We start from the raw sequence: 26,840 nt of genomic DNA, 5'->3' as shown, positions 1-26,840 counted from the left end.
GGTTAGAATAACAGATCATGCTTCTTCTGTGTTCTTAAGTAGCCTTATTAAAAAAATAGTGGATTTTCTTTTCCTTGCACAGTAATCAGTCAAGCACTTTCCCATCTAACAGTGCCCTAGTCATATGTCATTATTTCCCTACCAGTGCTTGTGTACAATACAAGGCTAGGAGATCGTATTGTTGACACCAGAAAAAGCACATTGGTTTCAAGGACAAGAGCAACATCACTGCTGAAACACTTCTTCGCTCTTTTAATCTTTTTGTTGTTGTTATTTTTAAATCTTCTGTAGTTCTTTGGTACGAGAGCTGTGCTGCTTGCCTCTTTAAACCCAAAAACCCCTCTGTACCCTCTCAGGATAGGTATAACTTAAGAAAACATAGGAGTTATTTGGGTTTATATTTGCAGGCTTCTTGCCTTTTGCCAACAGCAGAATGCAGTCACTGTTACCTGCAGGCTGCAACTGGGCAGGCCAAATAGTTGGGAATAGCTTAAGCCATGTGAATATCCGGCATCAGAGAGCTGCATTTGCAGATAGCTCCGTGGCAGGATGGCTGCCCAGTGGATAGAAATTCTGAACTATTGATGTTACTTTGTAATTAATTTGAAAGGCTAATACTGAAGTTAGCTTAATGACAGCGGGGGAAGTCGTATTTAAATCATCCAGCAGGATTAGACAGGGGGTTTTGTGTAGTAGGAAAACACTGTTTCTATTCTAAGGCTTGTTCTTGGAGATAAACAAGCTGAATGCAAACCAGCTGGAATGTTTGTGTATCTATGGCTACATTTAAAGTTCCTTTTAAAACTGAAGAAGATAGGATATGGAATAAAATCTTCTTCTTCCCAAAGCTTATCATTAATTCATCACTTCTTTGCAGTCAGGCTGTGATTAAAGCTGCAAACCCATATGTAGATCTGTAGGCAGAAGCTGGTGTCCAGGCAGAATAGGAGAGTGTTGCTGGTGATGTTCATTGGTGTTTCAGTCCAAATAAACTTTTGGCAAAAACTGTGACCTGTGTAAGCTGTTCTCATCTGTTTTGGTTTAAGGCTCCTCCTTTGTAGGTCTGCTGTGAGGCAGTGACAGGTAGGTCCATGCAATAACCTTTTCCAGCAGCTCAGCTTGATATGAAAATTAAAAATCAAAAGCCTAAGTTGCAGAATTGCAAGTGATGTTAGCAAAACCTGTGCTGAGTTCCTGTTGGGTTGTGGGGCTCTTTGCAGACCCCAAACTCTGCAACTTGGTCCCCAACCAAAGTTAATCACAAATGTCAGGAATTGAATTTCTTGGCCCTTTTTCTTCTGCTGTTTGAAGTCTGAGTGGAGGCTGGCTAAAGGATAGAATCAAAGCCATAGCCTTGGGAAGTGCACAGTTAAGCTTAACTCTAGAGTGTTTAGAATAAATGTTATTCTTGTGGTTTTCATCTGCCCTCTGTGACATCGTATACAGCTTCAGAAACCTCAGCACCTGAGCCTGTCCATTCAAGTGTCTTTTCCAGTTCCACAGTGTCTATAGTTTTATGAACATGAAAGGAGAAGGCATACATACCCCACACCCTAATGAAGGTTACTTACTGACTTTTTGCCTTCCTCCTATTCCCTCCCCTTTCCTGGCTGGAATTGGATATTGTTGCAGTATCATGAAAAGGCATCTTATGTCTCCAGCTTGTGCTATATTTATAGCCCGACTGAAGGTAGGAATTGCCCTGGTTGTGTGTGTGTTTTATACCCTTTCCAGCCTGGCAGCTGGAAAGCAGTCAGGGTGTTTCAGCAGCTGTATTGGAACACACATCTGGTGTTGCCTTCCCTTTTATAGGATTTCAAAAACCCTTGGAGATGACTCTGTAGTTACAGATGAGGAGGGTGAGATGCTGGCCCAGCAGTGTGAACTGCTCTAGCCACAAGTGCTAAATAAAAAGATCTCTTAGTGTGTTGCACAGGACATTTAACACTGCTCCTGAGCTCTAGGAGGACATGAGTTGTTTTTACATTGAACTGAGGCTTTGGTCATACACTGCAAAGGCTAAAGGAAGCCGATCCTTTTCATTTTCTGCATAGTTATTTCAGTCACACTGTTGGGTTGGCTGCTATACAGCATGCTTTATAGACATTTAAACACTCCTTTAAAAAATGTTTATCTGAGAGATACCAGATGCCTTGGGTTTCATCCAAGGCTTCCATAGAAAGCCCTGAGCACAGAGAAAAGAAATTATTTCTGACGTGTTTCTTAGCTGATTACAGTACTGCTTCTGTATTCAAACTGGTGTTCCTGGTGACCCTGGTATAGGTAGCAGAAAGTGACTTAGCATGCATTAAGGCTCAATTTGCTCATTTCCATATGACTTGTCGAATGACCTACTTTGGGTTGAGCTCTCTTTGTTGTTTCAGCAAAATGTGCTGGGTGTGCAGGTCTGGGTTTTCATTATGATGCCACTCAGCTAGTACTGGGTTTTGTGGTTTCTGTTCTCAAGCAAGTTTTCATTTCTTTAATTTAAATTCATTTACTTAAAAGTATTTGTGAAAAAAATTTTAATTTTCTTGTTCTTTTTCAGATTATCAGAGGCTGATGACAGTGGCAGAGACCATCACAGCACTAATGTTTCCATTTCAGTGGCAGCATGTGTATGTTCCTATCCTTCCAGCATCCCTCCTTCATTTTCTAGATGCTCCTGTCCCTTACCTCATGGGCTTGCACTCTAATGGACTGGATGATAGGTCTAAGCTGGAACTTCCTCAAGAGGTGAGAGGAGCTTGTCTTGATTGATTAAATGTTGTCCGTGACTGTGAGGGAAGTAAGAAATGAGCCAAAACACAAGTACAAATTTTAACAGCCATTGTCAAGTTCTTGCTGGCTCTGGTTTGGGATAGGTCTTTATTTCTTGGAGATGCTGACAAAAATCCGGTGAAATAGATAGAGCCCTGCTCTTGAAATTGTATGCTCTGATAGAATTCAACTGTAATTTTACAGGAATTGATGCACTGGAGTTACAGAAGGAACATTTTTGTGCTGCAAAAATTAGCCTCGTAATGCTAGGAAGTGCAAGGAAGTGCAGTGTGAATTCCCCAGCTGTGGCCAAAAGGTTGTGGTGGTGAGTGAGCAGAACTCGACTGACGTCAGCACTCTTCTGGTTCCTGGCTCTGTGGGATTAGGCTGGGTTTCCCTGCACTGGATTTCTCCCTTGAGGTTGGCTTGCATGGACCCAGCCTGCCACAGGTGTCTGCACAAAACCATTTGAGATTTTCTCCTAGCACGCCTGCTTCAGTCTGCAGCAAAACGTCAGCGTGTTCTTGAGTAAACTTCTCCTTGCTGGGGTAGTGCTGAGGAGCCCTGGGAGTAGCAGCCCCTGTGTAAAGGAGAAGGAAATGGTCTGTAAAGGTTCTGCAACTCATACATGGGGCTGGGACTATGTCTAGACTGCTTAGAGGTTGTTTTTATTTATTTTGTCCCCCTGTTCACTTCACAAACACCCCTTGTAGGGATGCGCCAAGAGAGTTTAAGAGCTGGTTGTGAGGATCAGGGGACCAAAGGTGCCTAAGGTGAGCACTGCCCAAGGCAGCAGAGGAAATGTCTGGCCCCTGCTTACTTGTAGGTGTAACTTTGCAGGGGAGGAACTGTGTAAATCATGGGAAACACCCTACTTACTGGCCCTGGTAGAATTCTCTAACCTCTGCCTTTTTCTCTGACTGTGGGTTTTCTTCTATTACCATTTGCATTTCTGGGAAAGCAGAAGCGTGGCAGGCACAGGGTTTTGTGGTGGTGGTTTTTGTTTTCATTATCAGGCAGTGCTGCAGCATAGCTTGACACAAAAAACCCTTCCTTTTTAAAAAAGCTGCATGAAATTAAAGACAAGATATTTTTGTGAACCTCCAGTCTGGTCTCCATGCCAACATTGCTCTTTTTCTCAAATCCATATGCTGGTAGTTTTCATTTGTTTTTCCTGGCAAGTTCAAAGTAAAACTTTTTTTTTTTCAAACTGTGTTATTTTTTTCTATGAAAACTAAACTGTTTAATATCTTGATTTCTTTATTGTCTCCCTCTTTTTTTTTTTCCCCCTACTGGCATAATTAATAACAGAGTATTGTATGTTCTTGCCATGAAAACAACAGTCTATTGCTTTGGTTTACTATTTTTTCAGAATTTTGGCTGTACTGACAGGCCTAATTAATATGGTTAGTACACTTTTTAGAGAGAATAGCTGATGAAATAAAATGCATATGTGGATATGCATGTTAATATGCACCATGGATGTTTTCACTGTTACCACAAGCTTCTTCCTTTTGTAAAGAACTTCCTCATTTTAAAATTGCTGTAATACGTCCAAATAAATGAACCTATTTTAATTTCAAATAGATTCTTAAATTATTTAAAAGGTAAATAGTTTTTGAAGAGATTTATCAGCTTATTTTGGAGATTTAAAGTAAGGCAGTTGATCTATTTTTAGATGTTTGAAATGAAATCCAAGTACTATTAAAAAGTAATCTGACACCTCAATTTGCATTTTGTTTTACAGGTAGCCTTTTATGAGGGTGGAGGAGTAGATTTTTGATAGTATCTTACAGAGATGAGAATTGTCTGGGAGGGGAGGACAGACAGGACAGAAAGCAGCAGCAATGTGCCCATGTGGTGGAATTTGCTGCAAGACTTCCTTGTCCTGAAGCTTCAGCTTTTCTCTTACTTATTTGAAGAGTGATCTTTTAAAACTTTGTACAGGTTGAGTTTGACTTAGTCTGAGAAATCCCCTTGGTTCTGGGTAAGGTTTCTGGTGAGCTGTTGAAGTCCTTTGCATTGCAGGCTGGAGATGTAGCTATGGCACAGAAACAGACTGGAGTCAACAGTCTCTTAGTGAATAACTATAAAGTTATCCTATACCAATAGATTTGTTTATTCAAGAGGTTAAGTAGACTGGGAAGAACAGGAGCTCACTATTGAGGTTTTCATGGTAGGGAGTTTGCTTAAAAAAACCCAGCTAACCAAAAAAGAAACCCAAGCAAACCCCCATAGAAGAACAAACAAAAACTGCCAAGGAATGTGAATAATGTGCTATTGTAGAACAGTAGAAGAGGGCGTATAGATTCCATTATTTGTACTTCAATAAGGACAAATTTATCATCAGTATCAGAGGGGATATTAACACTGCTTATCTCTAAAGTTTGGAATGTATATCAACCTTTATGAACTCATCAGGGTTATATGAGGAACTCCTGTAGGCTCCTGATATCAGAATTTTCCTCACTTATCACAAAGGGTGTACAAAGAGCTGATCTGTGTTGTAATTTATTCTGAGTTCTGCCAAAAAATTTTTTTCTTTGTCTTGAAACTGCCTAAGCTGCATTTCTGTTCCTAATCTATTTACATGGATGTGTGGGACAGCTGCTGTTAAAGAAAGCGATATCTGATTTAGGCAGGGGCCAAAGAGGTGAGCTTTGAGAGAAAATCTAGTTAGTGCTTCTCAGTTGAAGGGCATTGTGGAAGAAAAGAATACTGCTGTCTAGCACAGCATGGATACCTCAGTATAGACTTCTTCATTGTGGTTTTATAATGAAGTTTGAAAAAGACTAATTTGTCTTGCTCAAAGTGTTTTAGGCTAATACTATTAGGCTAATAATGTGAAAATACAGTCTGTCCCAACTCAGTTAGGTTTGGTTTGGTGTAAGTCTTGCACACATAAGGCTTGTTTTGGTGGCAGCCTCCCATATTTGGGTCACATCTGGTGCTTCCAGGGAATGCTTTACCATATGAGCATGGAAACCCAGCTGTAGCCTAGAAGTTCATGCTTGTGGCAGATGATTATTAAAATCTTCAACAAAAAAGTTGTGTTAGTACAAAATTCAATTTTAGGTTATCCCTTGGGAACATCAGAAAACAGTTCCTGATGGAGAATTCATTGAAGACCACAAATGCCCTGAAGACTTGACTCTCTGTAGCCCAGTAAAAGTAGGAAATGCTGAGGTTTGGTGTGGAGTTGAGCTTCTTGTGCATGTCAGCAGTAGAGTGCTTGTTCTCATAGGTGTTGCTGCTTTGCTGAGGGCTCTGTGTGTGCATGAGCATCCTTGTGGTTTCCCTGGCAGCTGCATCAGAGGCTTGTGAGGAACCCAGAAAAGAAGGGGAGGGCATTGGAGAAGCCGTGCTAGGATAAGGTGCTACAGGTGTCAGAGGGGAAGAGAAGGACATGTAGCTGTTCCAGGTGTTGCTGGCAAAAGTGTGGTTTGTTTATCAGTGAAACTGATCAGTAGAAGTGGTTTTAGCAGCTTATTCGCAGATCACAAACCTAGCAAGTACTAAAGTAAGATTGGTTTTTTTGATGTGTCTTCGCATTTCCTTCTAAACGAACTTCTGCAGTGCTATAGAAATACAGTTTAAATGAGCAAGTTAATCCAGACCATTTCATGCTGCAGGATTTGCTTGTGTCTTGCCACTCTAATTTAGGAGAATGGTAGAAATTGAAATTATTTTCAGTGGAAATAAGCAATGCTGAGTTTCCAGCACTGGTGAAATCAAACAAAGTAGTATCTCGTTAAAAAGCCTGTTTTTAATGAAGTGATCCCAAGGGTCTTGGGCAATAGCTTTTCCTTTTAGAAGAGTTTAAAGACTTTAAAACCTAAAATGCATTTTCTCTGCAGATTATATATATTCTCAGTGTTTTTATTTCAACTGTTAAAAAGGATATGATTCAATGTTAAACCTGAACAAATTCTGTGGGTTTTTATTTTTGTATCTTGTTTCAGAAGATAAGAAAGGTCTCCTGAGAAGCTTTTTTTCATCCTGATGCTAACACGTTAGACCAAGATAATTATTTAAAGATAATCACTGCTTTGTATGCATTCTCAGGCTACCTGCTGGTAGTTTGATCTTTGATAGTACTGCAAATTTATTGACAGACCTCAGTTTTATATTTTCTTGTACTCCAGCGTGAACAGCTACCTGGGGAGCTCCTGAAAGCTGCAATGGCTTTGAGCTGTAAGCTGTTCTCAGTCACAAATTCTGGGTTGGCATGAAGCACAGCAGTGCTGAGAATAAGTGCCAAAGGTCACCATTTGCTTGCAGGAGTGGCACAAGAGCATCCTTCAGAATTCAGGACCACTGTAGACACACTTCCCACAAGTCAGCCATGTGTGTCTAAAGCTGTGCATCCGTGTTCTCTGTGTGTTGTGTGAAGTGGGTGGTCATTTGCAAGGTTGGGCCAAATGCACAAAGACTGTACAGGTTGTAGATGAATAGGGTTTAGTCTTTCAGTGCCATATTCAAGCAGAACCTAAATCATTGCCTTCTGTGCTTTTGAACAGAGCTGAAAGGAAGGATATGGGCTTGATGCAGGCCCTGCTAGATCTGTGTGGGGTTTGGCCCTTATTGTCCTTGAGGTCAAACTGAACAATTGCAATTGTCCTTCAGCTTTGGAATGGGTGGGTGTAGTCCAGACCCCACTAACCCCATGGAAAGTGGTGCTGTTGGCTTCAAGGAACCAGGCACTGGCAGCAGATAGATGCACACTTATTTGCTTAGATCCATATTTCTGAGGTTTGTAAGACTTTCACCTGGACACCCTGTTACTTGGGATGATAAAAGTTTATGGGAAGGACAGGTTTTAAAATTAGGATGTGACATCCTTGTTCCATAGTGTAGTGTCTCAGGAGAACATTTTATTGTAGATGATGTAATGTGTCCTCTCTTGTGACAATCTGCTATTGAAGTGAAGTGGTGTGTAATTGTTTTGGGGTTTTCTTTTGATCAGAAGACTGATATCTGAGCAACAAATAAAAGAATATTTGACTGTTCTAGAGACCTAAAGTACCAAGCAACTAACTTAAGGATGCTCTTTCAGTTATATCCCTTACACATGTTGCCAAGTATCTTGTCTTTATGTCATTTTAGTGTTGTGTTTGTAAAATAATACTCTGTGTATCCACATACACAGCTGTTCACAGCCCACTCAACTGTGCTGCCTCCAGAGACAAAATAACTAAACCCTTGTGGCCAAAGAACTCCTTTATTTTTCTGCTTTATTCTCCTCTATTTTACTTGCCCAGTTCCTAGCATGCAAAATGCTTTGGATGACCATGATTTCATAAATAATAAGTGCATTGTAATTTTTCTTAGTTTTTAAGGAGGGGACCCCTCTATCCTTGCTGGTATTCCATTCTGTTGGATCTATAGTGTAGCAACATAGTGATATTTACTGTTCTGATGTCTGCTCCTGGTGGTCTATTTATTTCAGATTTCATTTTTGCAGAAAAATGTTGTTTTGGTACCTCCGGAAGGACTTGTGCAGTGAGATGTTTTTGCCATTGCCAGGGAAACAGGTTCCCATGTTTCCCTGATGAACATGGCCTTTTCAGAAGTGTGTATGCAGTTCTTGAGGATGACCTCAGCTTCCCTGAGTTAAGAGAGGCTAAAGTTGTGTATGGAAGCTTTGCTTATGCTGCTCTGGGTAGTCCTCTTATTTTATGTGTTGTTAACCAGGCACTAGATAACTACAAAGTGTCCCTGAAAATATTCTTTACACTCTATTTAGAGTATTGCTGCACACTGACTTTAATGTTTCCATACAGGCCAGTTTCTGGGAGATGTAATAACAAGTTGCACGATTAGTAGCTCAGAGTGTTTAAATTGTGTGTATTGCTCTTAGAGAGGAACCCTGCAGAAGGGAAATTCACCTGTTGGAAGAATTAACCAGGTGTTTGCCCAGATATTTATACGCAATTTTAGCAAGCATTAAATTTGGCTTTTTCTTCCATTGGCAAGAAGTTTCATTTCAGTGGGAAGATGAGAATTTCTGCATTGGTGAGGTTAATGTTTGATTCCTTTTTGGCCAAGTGCTTTGTGGGTACAACCAAGCTTATTAACCAAGCGTGATGTTTTTTGCAGAATCTGATCCAAAAAGGAAGGAAAGTTGAATGGCATCAATTAAAGAAAGTTGTAAAAGGAAGTAATACAATTAAACTGTTTGAAGAGTTTCTTATTGAGTCTGTCTTGCCATTTTGCAGACTGCTTGAGGCAAATTCAATGCTTTTTGTTTCTCTCTCAGCACTGATTGGTAGGCATTGTGCTTGATTTCAAAGCTTTATTTCTCTCCTGTCTTGAAGTGCTTACAGTGTTTCTGACAAATACCAGCTGACTTGACTTCTGATTGTCACAGAGCCATGGGTATAGTGGGAGTCCTGAAGCTCCTGAATTCAGGTGCTTGCTTGAAGCACGAGAATTGTTGTGCGCACGATGCCCCTTTGAGTGCTTGTCTGAATGGGAACCAGGAGCACACAGAGTGCATTCCCAGCCCAGCCATGGTTGCCTTGCTTGGTGGGCGCACACACCATCTGCTGCCTTGGAGCAGTGCTGATATTAGGGAAATTTCAGCAATCACACCTGCCCTGCATAAAAAGAAAAACTTTTTCTAAGGTGCACTAGAAACTGTTTGAGAATCAATGTGTTAATTCTCCTCATTGACCTTGGATTCTTTTGCAACACCTAGTTCAATTTGTGATTTAATTTCCAGTAACGAACCTATACAAGACATATTAAACTGTTTTATATGCATTCCTTTGAGTGTAAGAAATCAATCCCCACATTAAAATGTTATAACATTAGGAAATAGAGAACTGGAGTGAAGCTTGCCTTTGTAACTATGGGTAATGTAGCAGAGCATGAATTGGACTAGTACTATGCAAGCTAGTGCAGTATGTCCAGTAGAGTTCTGCTTTAAGAATTCTTTTTTCAATTTAAATGTTGAAGCTCAATAAGATATTTGTGTTTTAAGGACAATTGACACCCTAACTCTGTTTTGTAGAAAACTCTCACAAGTACTAAATGTATGTTTTCACAACAGTTTACTTTAATGGGACAGGTCTTGACAGGCAGAGCTTTTTCTAGTCTACCTGTAGTCAGTCCCCCAGCAAATTCCTACCAGAACTCCTTTATCCTTACTGTTTGTGGCTCTGATTTCTGGGATCATTCACCATTCATTCTGTGTGAGGTTGAACTCTTCTAATTCTTTCTTCCCAATTAGATTGTGGTGGTACTTCCATCCTTCTGCACTTACTGAATCATAGTAAATATACTGGAAATAACTGGAGATCTGTTAGTTCTCATAGACCTGATAAATATTTTTGCTGCAAAGCTGTAGTGTGACCTGAGTTCAGGTGTGGCTCCTAGAATAATGCAATGCATTTATGTTGAAAGTACCCCATAATCTGAGTGAATTTTGTATAGAGAAAGTTAAACAGAATAGTGACAGTCCATGTTAATTCTGCAGTGAGGAAAAACTGAAATGCTTCTAGAGAAGAGCAAAGTTACTTCTCTGTTCTTAACTTGCCAGGCGGATTTCACACATGATTTGGGTTCTTGCTGTGATGTGTGTAGTTATGTAATGTCTTGAAACCATTAGATACAGATTTTGTAATGCAGAAGCCAAAAGAGGAACCTTCCCCCTTGCCAAATGAAGAGTGAAGTAAACCTTGAAAGATGCAGAGCTTCTTTTGATCTTGCTGTGGAAGCCACATAGGTGGTTTTTCTTCTCTTTTTCTTTGCCCCAGCTTGGTCCTTTTTGGTTGTAAAGCAGTTGGAGGTTGGAACAGAGAAACAGAATGGAAACTAGTTAGTTTCATTTTTCCCCTTGGAAACGAACTTGTTCACTCAAAGAATTGCCTTAGTTGTCAGGTTGCTTACAAAAAAAGAGAAAACTTCGTTGCACTTTTGCAGTATCAGCGCACCTTTTAGATTGGAATTTGCTAAATCTTTTAGAGAAGTGGACTGATAATCTTAGCAACAGGCAGTCACCTGCTTACATAAAAACATGTCAAAAATAGAATTGCAGATATCCTGTAGTTAAAATTTAGCTGTACGTGTATGACTAAAGTCACACATATGTACCTAATTTATGTTATAATCTATTTCGTACATAGCAAATATCTTTAAAATGAGTCTTCTTTCTCAGCTACCTCCTTAAAAGATCTGGAATTACAAGTCTTGTGTTGTATTCTTCAAAGCCAACCAACCAGTTCAGTTATATTTGGGGCAAGTCTGTCTTACAAAATAAGCAAACATATGCAAATGTATTTGAATCTTTAAATAAGCACAAATCCCAAAGATTAATAATGTGCTTAGTGATGTTGTAATGGTGTCCTGTTCTAAATTAAATCCCAGGCTAACCTGTGCTTTGTGGATGTAGACAACCATTTCATCGAGCTGCCAGAAGACCTACCCCAGTTTCCAAATAAACTTGAGTTCATTCAGGAAATTTCAGAGATATTGATGGCTTTTGGAATTCCACCTGAGGGAAACCTGCACTGCAGTGAAAGTGCCTCCAAGATGAAGAGCCTCAGAGCATGTGACCTGGTTTCTGATAAAAGAAATGGGAACATAGCAGGATCACCTCTGAATTCCTATGAGCTGCTAAAGGAAAATGAAACTATTGCAAGACTCCAAGCACTTGTTAAAAGAACAGGTGTGAGTCTAGAAAAGGTAAGATATGAAATGATCTGCACTCTCTCTGGTCCTGCAGTGGCAGATGGTCTCAAGTCGTGGTCCAAAGATGCTGTTTGTCTGTCTTCACTAGGAAGAACTTTTTGTCAGCCTGTTCACAAAGCTTGTGAACACCTGTAGAGACAAGGACAAGCTTAGGGAAGAGAGGGAATGGGATTTAACCCTGCAGCATCTAGGAAAACCTTTGCTATTTTCCAAGTGTTTCTTTGCCAAGATAACGTATTTAAAAATAGCACTTTGCCTTGTTAATTTTTGGTTTTAAGATCTACTCTAAATTGGCACCACTTTTTAATGACTTATGCGGCTAAAATTGACATCTAGATAGTCCTGAAGTTTGCATCCAGTCTTGGGTTCTATAGATATCTTTTTCATTCTATGTAGAATTTATATATAATTTTGCTCCTATGTAATATATTTGCCATAGGGATACTGTGATGCTTTTTTCTGGTTAGCGCTGTACAGTGCACGAGTGTCTGATTCCCAGCAAGTGGACATGCACAGCTCATGGTGACCCTGATTTGGTTTTTTGAGTGATAAGAATTGTGAAACAAAAACTAAATTGTGGCCCTTTGTGCATAAAATATACTACCTGAAAGACCCCTGTGGGTTTTTTGAGCCTTTGTGGAATGAAGGCTGTCAATGTTGGTGATTTTTTTTTTTCTCCCCCCTATGAATTGAATATCTCAATCTTACTGCTTTTTTCATAAAATTTAGCCTACATCTTAACTGAAAATGCGTTTTCTTTTCTTAAAGATTGCTCTGACGTGTGTAGTGGTGAATTGTGAGTTACACTGCTAAGGGCTTAGGCTACAGGGAATTGACTACTAGACATGCACAGCTTCTTGTTACTGTGCATTTCTGTCTTCATTTGAAAGCTGCTCTGTATTTAACAGTACTAAACCTGGACTTGTTTGACACCAGGTATGGATTTGCCTAATATGCAAGTTTTTAGGGGTAGTAAGATCCTCTAAAAAGCCTATGCAGGTGATTGAAGGGTAAAAGAAAGTAAATTAAGTCTGTGACATGCATGGGCATATGTATGGTTGTTATTTACCCTTTTAAAATTTAAAACATCTCCAGTGCAAACAGCACTGAAGTAAGTTTTGGTTTATTATGAAAACTAAAATTCTCTAGGCAAAGGTTTCTGTCTAGATTTTTTTTGATTTTGCTGTTTTATTGCATTGGTTGAAACAGGAAATATTTTTTCCCTATTGAAATGTTGACTTGAAGAGTAGCAGCTGAATGGCAGATTAAAATCTTGTATGCCTGGAATACCTGACAAAGCATCAATACAAATTATTTGTGTTTTCCCTTCCTTTTTCAGCTGGAGGTGCGAGAGGAGACCAGTAGCAAAAAAGATCTTAAAATTCAGTGTGATGAAGAAGAATTCAAGATTTACCAGCTGAACATTCAGATTCGGGAAGTTTTTGCCAACCGCTTCACACAAATGTTTGCAGATTATGAAGTGTTTGTCATTCAGCCCAGTCAGGACAAGGAATCCTGGTTTACAAACAGAGAGCAGATGCAAAACTTTGATAAAGTAAGTTGTAATAAGATAGGTCAACATAAGAGGTGAAACAGTGTTCAAACATGAGGCTTTGTGAAACAGTGCTGTCAAAATGGTAATTTCTTCCTTAAATTTCAGTGTTCCCAAAAAAAGTCATGTCTTAGATATTATGTAGAAAAATATATACAAATACAAACTTGGAGAGATAAAGATACTCTTTTAAGGATACTGTAGAAAAATACAGCTTGCTCTAGAAAAATAGCTTAGAAAGCCTTACTTCAGGGCTAACCTCTACAGAAAGGTTAAATATTACTGGTGGAAACTGCCTTTTAACCAGAGGAATTGCCAAAAATGTTAATGAATGAAGTCGTGACCCCAAATAATGCTTATGTACATGTGTACCAAATGTATTCCTAGCTCTTTTGTAGAGGAACATAGTTTTTGCACTGTTTTCTTTGCTGGAGATGAGGTATTTGTCTGTGGGAGAGTTCACATGGGTGAGGATGATGTTGCAGCACTGTCTGATAAAACACTCATCTGATTCCCACCAAACTGTATGAAAAGATTCCCAACAACTTCACAAGCTGTGAGCCCAGCCAGAAGTACCAAATGTGCACACCTGCAGTACTGTTGGTGTGGTTTGCTGGGATTCTCTCGAAATTTGTAGCAGATGAAAGAAATGCCAAAATCACAGTGTACTAATTATTGTGCTATATACTAAGTGATTGTCCCGATGCTGAAAATTTCATATAGACTGCCTGTTTTGGGGATGGAATTGATGTGCATATTAAAACCAGGATTTAAGTGGCACCAAAGCACTCTCATATGTCCTTGATCAGAAAAATTGGTGCTTCTGGTGGATGTGTCTCTCTCTCTCTTTGCAGACCCCCAAAGACTTTTATCTCTTCTTGTGTCTTAGGCTTCTTTCTTGTCCGATCAGCCTGAACCTTACTTGCCTTTCCTCTCGAGATTCCTGGAGACCCAAATGTTTGCATCCTTTATTGACAACAAGATTATGTGCCATGATGATGATGACAAAGACCCTGTTTTGAGAGTTTTTGATTCTAGGGTGGATAAAATTAGGCTGCTGAATGTCAGGACTCCGACTCTGCGCACATCTATGTATCAAAAGTGCACAACCATTGATGAGGCTGGTAAGAGCCACGAGGCACTTGCTTGACAATTAGTGCAACTGGTCAGTGCTGTTTGCTGTAAACATTACATTAAGTAATGATTCATGCATTGAAACCTCAAAAAAAAAAAAAGATCAAAATAGCAGAGCTGTAGAGCTTAAGTTGGGGACTAAATGTTTGCTATGAAGTTGAGATGTGAAATGAAATTAATGTAAAGTAGAACTCAGCGTGTTCCTGCACTCTCTGTGTGTGAAAGATGTTTGAGCTTAGGAAGATAAACATTTTTCTCCTTTTGGTGGCATTCTTTGATCAGTAAGAACCTTCCACCTCTTCCTTTAATTTGACATCTACTTTTAGTTGAAGATACGTGATTATAGGTATGTCTGATTAAAACACCTTTAAAAATATTAACTTACTATTTCAGAGAAATCTATTGAATTAAGGCTGGCAAAAATAGATCACACTGCAGTTCACCCACACTTGCTGGACATGAAAATTGGACAAGGGAAATATGAGCTTGGATTTTTTCCTAAGCTTCAGTCTGACGTTTTATCCACTGGCCCAGCAAGCAACAAGTGAGTAAGCTAAGACAACAGGTGCTGAATCTTGGCAAGATCTACAGAATGGCACTAAGGCAGAGATATTAGAAAACAAAGTCAGTTTTGGGTTTGTTTTTTTCAAGTGGGAGCAGATCAGATGATGTGGGTGAGATGTGTGGGGTGGGGTTGTTGCTATGTCTGGGGTTTTTTTTCAAGTCTGGGCTTCTTGAAGCAAGTTTACTTAAGAAAGCCATCTTCTGTTTGAGATGATAGTTGATGTGTTTTGAGTTACTTATAATTATTGTCAATATAAAAGCAGATCCCCTTATTTGATCTCATGTAGGAGCTAGCAAATATTTTAGGGTATTTTCTTATAAAAACTTTGAAGGAGGAGAGGCAAGGCTTAAATTGTCCCTGGAATTGTAAAAAAAAAAAAAAGGAAAAATAAAAACCAAGTGTATGTGATCTAATACTCTAAAATATTTTGGTTGCCCGATACTGGATTCTTCTCCAGAGATTCTTTGTGTGTATTTGCAGCTGCAGTTTGGCTGATGTAATTGATGTCGACATGTTCAGTATAGACTAAACTGGAAACCTCTTACTGCCTCTGACCTTCACCTGACTCTTGACATTTGGTTAATGATATTCCCCCATGTGTAGGTGGACAAAGAGGAATGCTCCTGCTCAGTGGAGGCGGAAGGACAGGCAGAAGCAGCACACAGAGCACCTGCGTCTGGACAATGACCAGAGAGAGGTGAAAATTGCTCAGCTCTAGAGATCTGATTCTTTTTCTTTCCTAATGGCCTGAAAAACACTCTGCAACCTTTATGAAATATCTAGACAGTTACTTGCAGTTCATGTCTGCTCTCCCTTAAGTGTGTTTAATACAAATGAGGTAGCAGACCAAAAATACTTAGTTTTCTTATTATAAAAGTTATGTCATTTTTTTGCCCTCTCTCAGGACAAAATTATTTCATCCCACATATAGGAGAGTTCTCTGAAAATATAATCACATGATTTCAACTTGTTCTGGTTTTTTTTTTTTTCTGTTAAAGGGGATGAGTGGGAAGAGGGGAATTAATAGTTTTTAGCCATCTATTTCCCATCTCTAAATAACTTAGTCATCCTGTGCTTCTTTTGTGTATTTGATGGAGGAAAGATACCCACCTCTAGAGAGGCATTAATTTCATCCTAAAATCAGGAGCACTGCCTTTTGGAGTTGCCTAAGTGTCTTCTGTAGACCATAAAAAAAGTCTTAAGGTGACAAACTGACAGACAACCTCATTGCTAAGGTGAGAATGTGAAGCCCCTCCATACTGTCACGTTTGTGTCTGCCTGCTTTTACACAGCACAGTCTGATGCTGATTTACCCACGTTCTGAACTGATAAACATCTCTCACCACTGCTCCTGCAGCTGACACAGTTATTCTTTGTGGTGAAGTGGTTTTGAAAGATCTGGGTGAACTAATTTCAGTACAGTTTCTGATTCGTATGGTACAGACTGCAAACTGTTAACACCAGGTGTTGATTTATGGGTAATTCCAAGAACAGTGGCTCAAAATATTAGAGTTTGTTTATTTAGTAACCCCAAAGTTTTGCTTTTGTTTACGTGCACGTTGTTAATTGAAAACAATATTCTCTTGCCTTATTAAATATCCTTAGAAAAGCTTAATTTTGAATTTTATAGTAGTAGTAGTCTTGTGTCTGTTCGGATAGTGTTGTGAAACACAAGTGTGTTTGTTCAGTTTGTTCTTTTATGGTAATGATGAATTTAATTGCCTTCATAGTGTACTGATTTCTGGAATTTACTTATTGGTTTGTTAAAATTCTGTTGAATTATACTGTCATCTCTGTCATCCATAACCATGTAACAGAAAAATGTCTGCATAATAAAAAACCTCTATGAGTAGTTTCTGGCTTTGACATGTTTCATATGCTCAGATAACTCTAAAGTGCTTTTTACTTAGAAGTAACAGAAATGAATAGTAGATTTCTAACCTCATTATTGTGCTAAACAACACAGTTGTTAAAGCATGTAAACTTCTGAGCTATCACTTAAGTAATTAGAAAGGCAAAACTCTACCTCTGGTCTCTGGGGTTTTTTGTTTGTTTTGTTTTTTAACTGATTCCTCACAAGCTCATTTCCTACAGGAGTTATTTTGTTGCAAAAGGCAAATAATTTCTGAGGAATAAATATTTTGAAATACATGCTCAGCCGGGGGCACCAAGTGCCTGTGGTAGTGGTGCTGGTGTTTTAGGGGTTTGTGCTATACCTTTTTGATGACATAATGGTGACTGAATGCTGACCCCTTCTCCTGGGTGAACCTCAGATTTCCACAGTAAATTTGAGAGTGGGGAGGGAGCTCTTCTGAGATGAACCCTGGGGTCAGGCTGGGCAGGAGGTGTCAAACTGCAGCGTTGGGAGTTTTAAACAAATTGAAGCTTTGTGGCAGCCAACAAAAATCTGTGCAGTTGAGACTTTTGACAATTGCAAACATTAGTGCCCAGTGGAGGGCAGAGTTTACACCAATCCACTGATTTAACACCATCTTTTCTTTTTTCCTTTCAGATTCATTACTTACGAATTTATTTTTATGTTGAATGCTTGGGAGTTCTGCATTGTATTATGTCTTCACTCTTTTCTTTTTCTGTTTTGCATGCTTGCTTTTATTACTTCATATGTGCTTACCACTTTCACTTTATATCTGCTTGGCTTTCTGCTACCACCTTATCCTGCCAGCACCTGGACTTTTCCATGTCAGAGCTTCAGTTGCAGTTATGTTTAGACTGGGACCAGCATGATTGGCCCTTCATGCCCTCTATAAAATCTGTGTCAGAGCATTATCTGGTATGTCCAATGCACAATATGACTGTAATCATAGTTCTGGATAAAGATGCATAATTAAATGTATATATCATAGCTCTTTAGTGCAAGGCCAGTGGAGAAGGTGGAGTTTTCCCTCTCTGTCGTGTTTGACAAATCTATTCATTGACATCTCAGTTGGTCATTATTTCAATGTAAGCTAGAGAGGTTTCCTGTTAATTTGAACTATGTACTAACCCTGAGTATTCCATCAGTGCCTGTATAGGACTTTCTCTCTATCACTAATTCTCAGTTAGCTGTGCCCCAATCAACCAGTGATCACCTGACTTCCAAAATATTTGTTATATCACTCTTGTCTCTGGGGTGAAAACAATGGCAACTCCTTGATGGCAGTAATAGGAGCAGAAGAGCTCTTTCGAGTAGAGTGGGTTCAGGAAATTATTTTCCTGAAAAATGCAGCTGGTTCACAGCTGAGAGATGTTGTTATAATTTGCATTTTGCAGCTGCTTCCTGAAAGAGCAAAGTTTGCTTGCAGTCCCCACATAGACCAGTCTGCCACTTGAATAGTCTTGGTCTGGGTAGTTTTTGCAAATTTTCATTTAAATGAAAAAATAAGAAGACAATTGTCAGTGGTGGAGGGAGTAGTTGAATCTCTATGCATCTAAATATCCTTGGCAGTTTGTGTTGTGTTTTTGTAATACAGCAACGTGTGTTCTCATACTGTATAGACTATATAAATGGGGATTTGACCTCTGGAGAAATAGTACTTCAAGTGTCTCAGCCCTAAATAATGCTGGATATAAAAAGTGGCTTTTTCTGAAAGAGGATGTGATCCTTTCCTCCTCACTCCAGTGGTGTGTGTTATAAACATAAGTTTACCCTTTTCTCTTGGCCAAGGAGTCTCACTCACACTTTTTTCTGTGTTTGTCCATTTTCTTCCCCAATCCAGAAGTACATCCAAGAAGCCAGGAATCTGGGCAGCACCATTCGGCAGCCCAAACTCTCTAACCTCTCTCCGTCAGTAATTGCACAAACAAACTGGAAGTTTGTAGAAGGCCTGTTGAAGGAATGCCGAAATAAGGTAACACAGAGAATAGTTCTGCTCTCTTGCACCTCATATCCATCCTTTCTGGACCATTTTGTATCCAGTATGTTCCAACCCCCCCCCTCCCCCCCCCCACTTTTCTACCATCTGTTTCTGCTTTATCCCTGTAAGGATTTTTGCATGGTGGTGAGAAATTAATGAAGAGAGAATGTATTCAGAAATTCTGCAAAGAGCAGAAACTTTATCAAGCAGATTTATGATAGAGATTGAATATTCTGAAGGGTCTTTACCATCCCGCTGCCCAAGTCTATTACAGCTCATTTCAGTTATAACTAATGAGACAGTACTACTATTCAACAGGAGTGAATAGTCCAAATAGAGGGTTGTGGTGAAAATACAACAGCTTTTCTCATAACTAAAGGAATTAATACATTTCTGAGGTGTAAGTTTTTAAGCACTGAACAAAGAAATTTGGCATTAATTTGTAGACATACTTCACCAGTATATGTTTGACAACATATTAATCTGAAATAAATGTTAATGTTTATAAAAATACAGCAAGGAGAATAATTATGAAATAGACACATTCTTGCCTGAAGTCAGTGGAGGTACTATAGCAATTATCTACAACTTTTTATAAAACTCTATTTCATATGTGCTTATACTTCTGATGTCACTTTATGGAACTGTCCAAATAATCCTCATCCCTTAACAGGGGTTCATTAGGTGGTGAAAATTCTTGAAGATAGACTTGGCTCTTTCACAGTGAGAAATTGCTGGAGGGAGTGAGGGGGAGAAGCAGCTAGGGACTAACTTGGACTTCATCTCGACCAAGACGGTGCAGAGGTGCTTAAGGGAGTATTACTCATTTGAAAGTGAGTCTAGACTAGGGACAAAGATGAAAAAATGTGTAAGAGATGAGTGGAACTGATTCCCTCACCATTTTTTCCTCCAGTTGGCTGTATGATGAATATAATAGGACTGGAAGACTGCACTTTAAGAGCTGGTGAAAGCTTTGTTGACCAGTATGAAATTGTGCACAATTTAGGAGATTGTGGCTCCTGGGGAAGCTCAAGAGGTGCACTCCAGAATGGGTTTGGTTTAATCTAAATGTCCTTCTGGCAGAACAGCATCTCCCAGGAATGACATACCCGTGCTACTTGGAAGCACTTGGGCTCATTCACCTCCCCTGGGAGGAGGTGGACAAAGTGCCCAGCTCTTGGGGAGGGCATCCAGCACTTACCAGGCTTCAAAACCACCCAAGACCTGTGTTTTCTTGGCCTTGCTGCTGGGCACCCAGCTTGTCAATGTGTCACCTGCTGTGCCCTTTGTTGGGATTACTCTGTGGAGGATGATGTACCCATTTGCAAACCCTTTTTGAGAAAACAGAAGATCAGCACTGGTGCTGTCCTGGCTTGAAAACCGGGGATAAAAGAACAGCAATTCTGCACTAGTGCCAGAAATATCAGCACAGCCAGTTATACTGCCAAATCTTTGTTATCATGTGCTTCCTTGTTGTTTAACAAGTGGAAGTGATCTTGGAAATTCCTGGGAGAGACTTAGTTCTCTTTTGCTTTGTCTTTTTTGAGACTAAGAGGATGTTGGTTGAGAAAATGGGTCGAGAAGCTGTGGAGCTTGGTCATGGTGAAGTGAATATCACAGGAGTGGAAGAGAACACCCTGATAGCCAGTCTGTGTGACCTCTTAGAAAGGATATGGAGCCACGGTCTGCAAGTCAAACAGGTGAGGAATAAATATTCCTGTACATTGCAGAGCACACTTTCCTGAAGTTGTGTTATGCTCTTCCTCTCTCTGCCTTCAGAGGACACCTTTAGTGTGTCTGTAGATGTGTTAAAATACTCGTGTGTCCCCCAGTCCTTTTTATGTCAGTTTGTGCCCCCTGTCTGTCTCCATGTTGTGGGATATGTGCAAGTGTACCTGTAGATGTGTTCCACAGATGGCTTCTTGGAAGACTCTCCATTTAACCTGGGGTTTTCATTTGGATTGGTGGGTTTTTTAAATAGGATGGTAAAAAATCGTTGCTGTGTTCTTAATATTTTTGTTAATGAAGTTGCATAGGCTACAAGGCAGCATATCCTAAAGGTGCTGTCAGTGGGAGGAGGGAATTGTTTTCCTGAAGAATAATTTAATACTTCAAAGTAAAAGTCTTGCTGTTTTGGTTCTTCCTGAGTGATGTAGTAGTACTTAAATTATGATTATGAGATCACTAGCTAGAGGTGTTGGGGTTTTGTATGAAATTAATAATTGTTTGTTGTGCTCTTCTATTTGGAGTCACTTGTGGGACAAGATGGAGTTTGGAGGGCCTTTACCAACTTTACTCCTCCCTTGTACAAAGGAGTAGCAAGGATGGAGAAGATTATAACTTCTTTTTTTTTTAAGAATATATGTTCATGATCCAGACAACTGTAATCCAGTATCTCTGTTCCCAGCACCCAAACACCAGTGTTTAAATCTGCTCTCCTTCAAACTATACAACAGTTTTCTATGTGAAGATTTATCATGTGATTCTTTCCCTTCCCTCTTGTATATCACTTAGGATAGAAGCTGTACTGCTTTCGTCTTAGAAGACAGAGCATCAGTATACTCTGCTTCAACCCAGATTTGGGCCTTTCAGACCACCAGACGGCCAACCCTTCATAAGGTTAATGCTTTGGATTGATTGCAGATGTTAGCAAACAGTGCTGAATGGTGGAATAAATAGAGTGCTGGAATAGAACAGAGGCCTGATGGAGGAAGTGCAGTGTATCTCATAGTGTGATCCAGAGCTTAAGAAAATAAAGAATAAAAAAGCATCACCAGTTCTCTGTGTGCTCTGGCCTTTATGAAATATGCAAAAGCCTGCTGTTTCATACATCGATTTTATTTTATTTTTCAATAACGAGCCAGGGGAGACTCTTCTTTCTCAACTGACCATAGTAATGAGGATGGCTTTCCTTCCACCAATCCCTGCTTTTACCTCCTCCCTGCTGATGAACCCCAGTAGTCCTACATTAGCTACCTACTGATTTTTCCACGTGCCGAGGGAATCCATGCCTTCCGTTGTCCCGAGCAATGCAGGGGAGTTGTGATGTAGGATCTAATGACTGAAGTAGTCTGGACTTTCAGAAGGCCTTGGTTATTCCCTTGCCCATTCTCTGTCCCACTGCTTTCCTTAGGCTGTCTTCCTTCCCCTTATAGATCCAGCTTGCATCATCATTGCTATTTGGTGAAGTTAAAGGAGAGTTCCACGGTGGTGAAGGAGCGGGCAGACACTGCATGAGTTCTCACATTCATCATGGTTGTTGACATCAGTTTGCTGCAGGATCCTTTGTTGCTGCTTTTCTGTGATCTGTTGCAGTTCTCCTTGCCATGGCAGCTGGTTGCTGAGCACTAGACTGTGTGTGCATGTGTGTGTTTATTGGGAGAAGGACAGTTTTGGATGTAACTCTTTGCTGGTTGATTTTTTCATACTCTTTTTTATCTGTTTATAATAAGACTTGCAGTTTTGGCTTTCCATGTTGGATCTGTCAGGTACACACAAAACACAATGGATTTTCATATCCTCACCACTGAATGCATATTTTTAATAGATTTCTATCAGCACAGATGTTACAGACACTCTAGGATTTATTCTTCTGGAGGCATGCCACTTCTGGAATAATCCCTCATGGTTAATAGTTCTTTATGTCAACTGTAGGGAACTATAGGATGGAAGTGCTTAGAGATTTTTAAATACAGTTTTTAAAAAAAATAAATGTAAAGATAAACCGTCATTACTGCACCTCTGGGAGGGCACTTAGATAATTTTAGATGAAATTGATAGTGCAGAATTGACAACTTGCTTTACAGTCACGGTTTCTTTCTGCAAAGCTGTAAATAAAAATATGGCCTTGTGATATGACAGCTTTTCTGAAATGCAGAGTTGCTAGATCTTTACTGGGATCAGGTTAATACAATAATTTAGGAAGATGGTAAGTAATACTTATTATCTGTAAGTAATTCCAGTTGCTGTGCTGGAGAGCCCCTGTTTGCTTACTGCTGCTTTTCTGCAGGTTTGCAATCTTTTGGTTTATTATGTGAAATATTTTATGGTGAATCCAAGAATCTTTATAGTTTCCCAGTGAAAGATTTTCTCGCTCTCTGCTTTAAGCCACCAGAGGTTTAAGAAAGCAACATAATGAGCAAGATGCACCTTTTAACATCATTAATGGATTTATCTTGACCTAAATACTACATCCCAAATTCTAACTTTTAAGTTGGCTTTACAATGTGTAGAACTGGGGTATTTTTGCTGATAAACTTTCACTGTCCTGCTTATGTTTTGGGATATCTTACTGTGTTTGTGATTGTCCAGGTGCTTTGCCTGATGAAATTGAGGGGAATCTTTTGAGATTCTAAAAATGGGCAGCTTTTATCTGTAGCCCTGAATTATCCCGAGGGGAGCAGGACTTGGCCTGGGTACGTCTTGCTCAGGCTGGCTCTGTGTCTCTTGGCATTTCACTGCTGGAGAGGCAGGCAGGGAGAGACACACAGGACAGGTTACAGTCTCAGATTTCAAACTCCACTTGTACACAGTGTTTTACAAGCCTTGGAATGTTTTCTTGTCATGGTAATGAACTATGAGGAAAGAAGTTCCATTAACTTTTTCCTGCATTAGATACCAATAGTCTGACTCTGGCTTTTCCTTCTCAGCCTCTTTACAGCTCCCAAGCACCTCCAACTTGTCTTATTTTTGGTTTTTACCATTGAGTTTATAGGGAGAAACATCTTTAAAGCAAGTTTTTGTCATGGCTGATACTTTCAATGACGATTTAAACTTTTTTTTTTTTATTCAGCTGGTAGTGATTTCCTTAACTAATATTTTTTAATTTTAGGGAAAGTCTGCTTTGTGGTCTCATCTGTTACATTACCTAGAAAACAGACAGAGAAGAACCACATCAGGCAGCTTCAGTACCTCAGGTAAGATTGGCATCTGCTGGAAGAAGATGATTAAAAGCAGTGAATAAGAGCTGCCTGCAGATTTACACCATGCAGAGTTTTTTTCCCTTGGAAATACCCTTCACTCAGTAGAACTGAATCAAGTGTTGTGGCTGCTACAAGTTTAATACGGGCCTGGTGTGTTGTCTCAATATATTTTATGAAAAATAAACTGGTTTGTATTGAGCCTACTTGTTTGGGTCTGGGACCTGACTACCATGGTAGTCAGGAACTGGAAATAGCTGATGCCTCAGAGATAGGCTTTAAAATGGATTGCTCTGGTCCATCATGCTCCATGTGACACACAGGCCCTGCATGACTGCCAGGGCAAATGATGTTATGGGTGGGGGTGGAAAACAAGTGTAAGCACATAAAATTGTGCTGTACACCCTGAGGTTTTACATTATGGCTTGAAAAACAACTGAACAGGAGGCTTATTGTTAAAAACATAAACTGAAGAAATATATTTTAATTTTTGTTACATCAAGTGTTGCAGTAGAAGTAATATTGCACATAAGATCTACTGATAATATGTTTCTAGGATTATTAATGTAATTTTTAAACAGTAATTCTTGTGTCAGGCGGGGGCATAGGATTGTAGAGAACAATAGGTTTGGGGGAGGCAGTGGGTGCCTTTTATTTTTTATTTAAAGCTGCTGTAAGCAAAGAGATGAGCATTAGTAACATGCACAAGATCCTGTAAGCAATCAAAACCATAGATTTGGAAATTTTAAGGTCTCCTGAATGCCACTTAGTTCATATAACTTCATTCTGGAGTGGAATTTGAAGGATAAGAGTAACAATATTGCTTGAAAACCTCAAAATGTATTTAAAAAGTAGTGGTGTTACAGGAGTGTGCAAAGTAATAGCTCAGTAAGCACAGGATGTGTGGTGTACTGAGTACAACCTATATAAAACTGTTTTCTGGTGTCAACAGTGGCAGTCAGTGTTACTACACAGCAAGAAAAAAGGGTAGTGTTTAGAAAATAATACTTGATTATTGTATGTCTTAAGCCATTTGATGTCGTACCAATTTCAGCTGAATCTAAGCTCATTAATGTGTTGGTGCTCAGTGTGTGCTGATCTATATAACCATCTGTGTAGCATATTAGATTTTCATGTCATTTGGAGTGGAAATACAGTAGTGTCTTCACAGAGTCACCAGTAATACAGGTGTGCAAATTGGTGTTAATTCACCTTCTTTTTTTATATTGGTTTAAAAATCTTTAGATGGATTTCTGCTAACAAGAAACTGTTTTCTTCTGAATCTAGGAATACTTCTTGATTCAGAAAGGCGAAAGTCTGATACAAGTCCAGCCATGTCACCTCTTAGAATCTCTCTCATCCAGGATATGAGGTGAGTTTGAAGTGTCACACAACCCAGAAACCCCCTGAGATTTGCACACTTGTTTCTGTGTATGCTGTGCACCATGCAGAAAAGCTTGTGTTTCATGCAGCAGGAGGGGGCTGTGGGAAAGGAACCTGCTGAACTATTTCAAAGTAGTTAGTACAACGTTTTCACTGACCTTCACAGAAACAGGGTTCATGCTGAGGAGGTTTTATATGGTCAGAGGTATTAACTTAGGATAATATCATGACAGAGTTTTCATATTTTTAATGTTTTGTGTGTTTGGTTTATTTCCACAGAGGTGTGGGTAGAGTGTTTGTATTTTCCCAGTCATTGCTGAGTTGGTTGTGTAGTTCTGAGACCATTCTTGTTTTTCAGGGAAGAAAGCAGTTTAAAGAACTTGTTTGATCTAAAGAATGCGTTTATCTAACATTCAATACTGTACTGTGAATAAAACTACAACTTCTGCCCAATTCCTTCCTTTCAGTACATTGAAAAAGCAATGTGCAGAACTTCTAAAACAACCTTGACAGGAATTTTCTTTTCCTTCTTTTTCCTTACCAGCATCCACTTTTTTCAGTCAGGAGGAGTGAATTGAGGATTTGCTTACCTTATTAAAATATACCATTTGTGTCTTGTGTGCAAGAAAAGCTTCTACTGAGCATGCAAAACCAGTATTTAATTTTCCAAAGCATTCAGCCATAAATACTGCAGCGATAAGGTCCAGAATGAGTCCTAAATCATGTGAGACAATGGGCCTGGTTTAGAATTTTGTAAATAGGGCACTGCATTGCAGATATTTCCTTTTCAGGCTCTTATTCTCTTTGAGCTGGATTGCAGGGAATTTTTTATTGTCCTGAATATTAAGGTGATTATGCTTCTTTTTCCTTTAATTTACCTGATATTTTGTGTTCTTTGCAAAACTTCAGCTGAGCTTGGTTCAAAAGGACTGTCATGCTTTGACAATACCAAGCCTGTCTTTTTCTTTTTCTTTTTTTCCAGGCATATCCAGAACATAAGTGAGATCAAAACAGATGTTGGCAAGGCCAGAGCCTGGGTTCGCCTCTCTATGGAAAAGAAGTTGCTTTCTAGGCATCTGAAACAGTTGCTCTCAGATCATGAACTCACAAAGTAAGATGGTTTATCTTGGGCAAAGCTTTTAAAAAAATTAAAATCTATGTAATTGTTTGGTTTCAAAAATCCAGGTGTGCCTATTCTTGCATCTGCTTAGCAGTGTGCAGAAGGCATGGAACAAACTGGCCTTCCAAGCATGTGAGCTGTTTGGGAATTAGGATTCAATGCTGGGGTTCTTCACATACATTTTTACCTTTATAGCCTGCTTAAGAACATAAGGTGAATTGCTTCTGTAATAGTTACGTTCAGTGTTTAGTGTGGAAATTAAAGCCATAGTAATTGTCATTAGCTTTAATGGAAGACTGCTTTCTGGAGACAGCTTAACCTATGCTGTCTGCTCTTCCTTTCCTCTCCTTCCATTCACCACCTTCCAAGGAATTTCTTCCCCAATCCCCCTGGACCCCAATAGCTAATTACTTGAGATTTACCTTGTCTTGTATTATGTTGGACTTTCTGATGAAGCTGTGGCCTTCAGTGAACAAAGAAAAGCTGAAGGACAGAGTGAGGACAGCTGATAAATCTACCTGTATCTCCAAATTAAGGTTAAGCCTCTCTAGTGAAGTCAACAGTTCAGATCAGGTTAAATTTAGCAGTGCTTGTCCCATGCAGAGCAAGTGCTGTGAGGGGACTTTCCACACACCACCACACTCCATGTCCCCCCCACAAAAGAGAAGAAAAAAACCTCTTTTAACACTGGCCAGTGTACTGTTCATCTGTCAGGCAGCTTCTGATTCTCTAGAACAGAGGGAGACTGCAACAAAAGTATGTTTAAAATGAAAATGACAAGCAAGGGAGCTACTTGTACAGGATGGCATCAATTCTCTATAATCTCGTGTGCTTTGTGCTGCATATTTAGATAGCCTAC

The 26,840-nt window shown here is 39.5% G+C and overlaps 1 protein-coding gene across 7 annotated transcripts in view; it reads left to right on the top strand.

The window, feature by feature from the left end:
- DENND5A (DENN domain containing 5A) overlaps window positions 1–26,840 on the top strand; it is a 64,462-nt gene that overhangs the window by 24,567 nt on the left and 13,055 nt on the right. For 3 of the 7 annotated variants that reach the window (XM_032113546.1, XM_032113545.1, XM_032113551.1), the window contains 13 exons: window positions 2,549–2,736; window positions 11,131–11,448; window positions 12,794–13,009; window positions 13,896–14,130; window positions 14,534–14,684; window positions 15,309–15,402; window positions 17,389–17,496; window positions 18,422–18,553; window positions 20,107–20,259; window positions 21,074–21,178; window positions 23,391–23,475; window positions 24,766–24,850; window positions 25,844–25,972. In XM_032113546.1, the coding sequence (XP_031969437.1) occupies window positions 2,549–2,736; window positions 11,131–11,448; window positions 12,794–13,009; window positions 13,896–14,130; window positions 14,534–14,684; window positions 15,309–15,402; window positions 17,389–17,496; window positions 18,422–18,553; window positions 20,107–20,259; window positions 21,074–21,178; window positions 23,391–23,475; window positions 24,766–24,850; window positions 25,844–25,972 (1,999 nt within the window). The remainder of the gene's footprint in view (window positions 1–2,548; window positions 2,737–11,130; window positions 11,449–12,793; window positions 13,010–13,895; window positions 14,131–14,533; window positions 14,685–15,308; window positions 15,403–17,388; window positions 17,497–18,421; window positions 18,554–20,106; window positions 20,260–21,073; window positions 21,179–23,390; window positions 23,476–24,765; window positions 24,851–25,843; window positions 25,973–26,840) is intronic. The other 4 variants (XM_032113550.1, XM_032113549.1, XM_032113548.1 and 1 more) reach the window with 3 other exon arrangements.

Source organism: Corvus moneduloides, chromosome 6, assembly GCF_009650955.1.
Source record: "Corvus moneduloides isolate bCorMon1 chromosome 6, bCorMon1.pri, whole genome shotgun sequence".
NCBI classification, from domain to species: domain Eukaryota; kingdom Metazoa; phylum Chordata; class Aves; order Passeriformes; family Corvidae; genus Corvus; species Corvus moneduloides.
The sequence above is the reverse complement of the archived record's forward strand: the minus strand, read 5'-3'. Positions and strand labels throughout refer to the sequence as shown.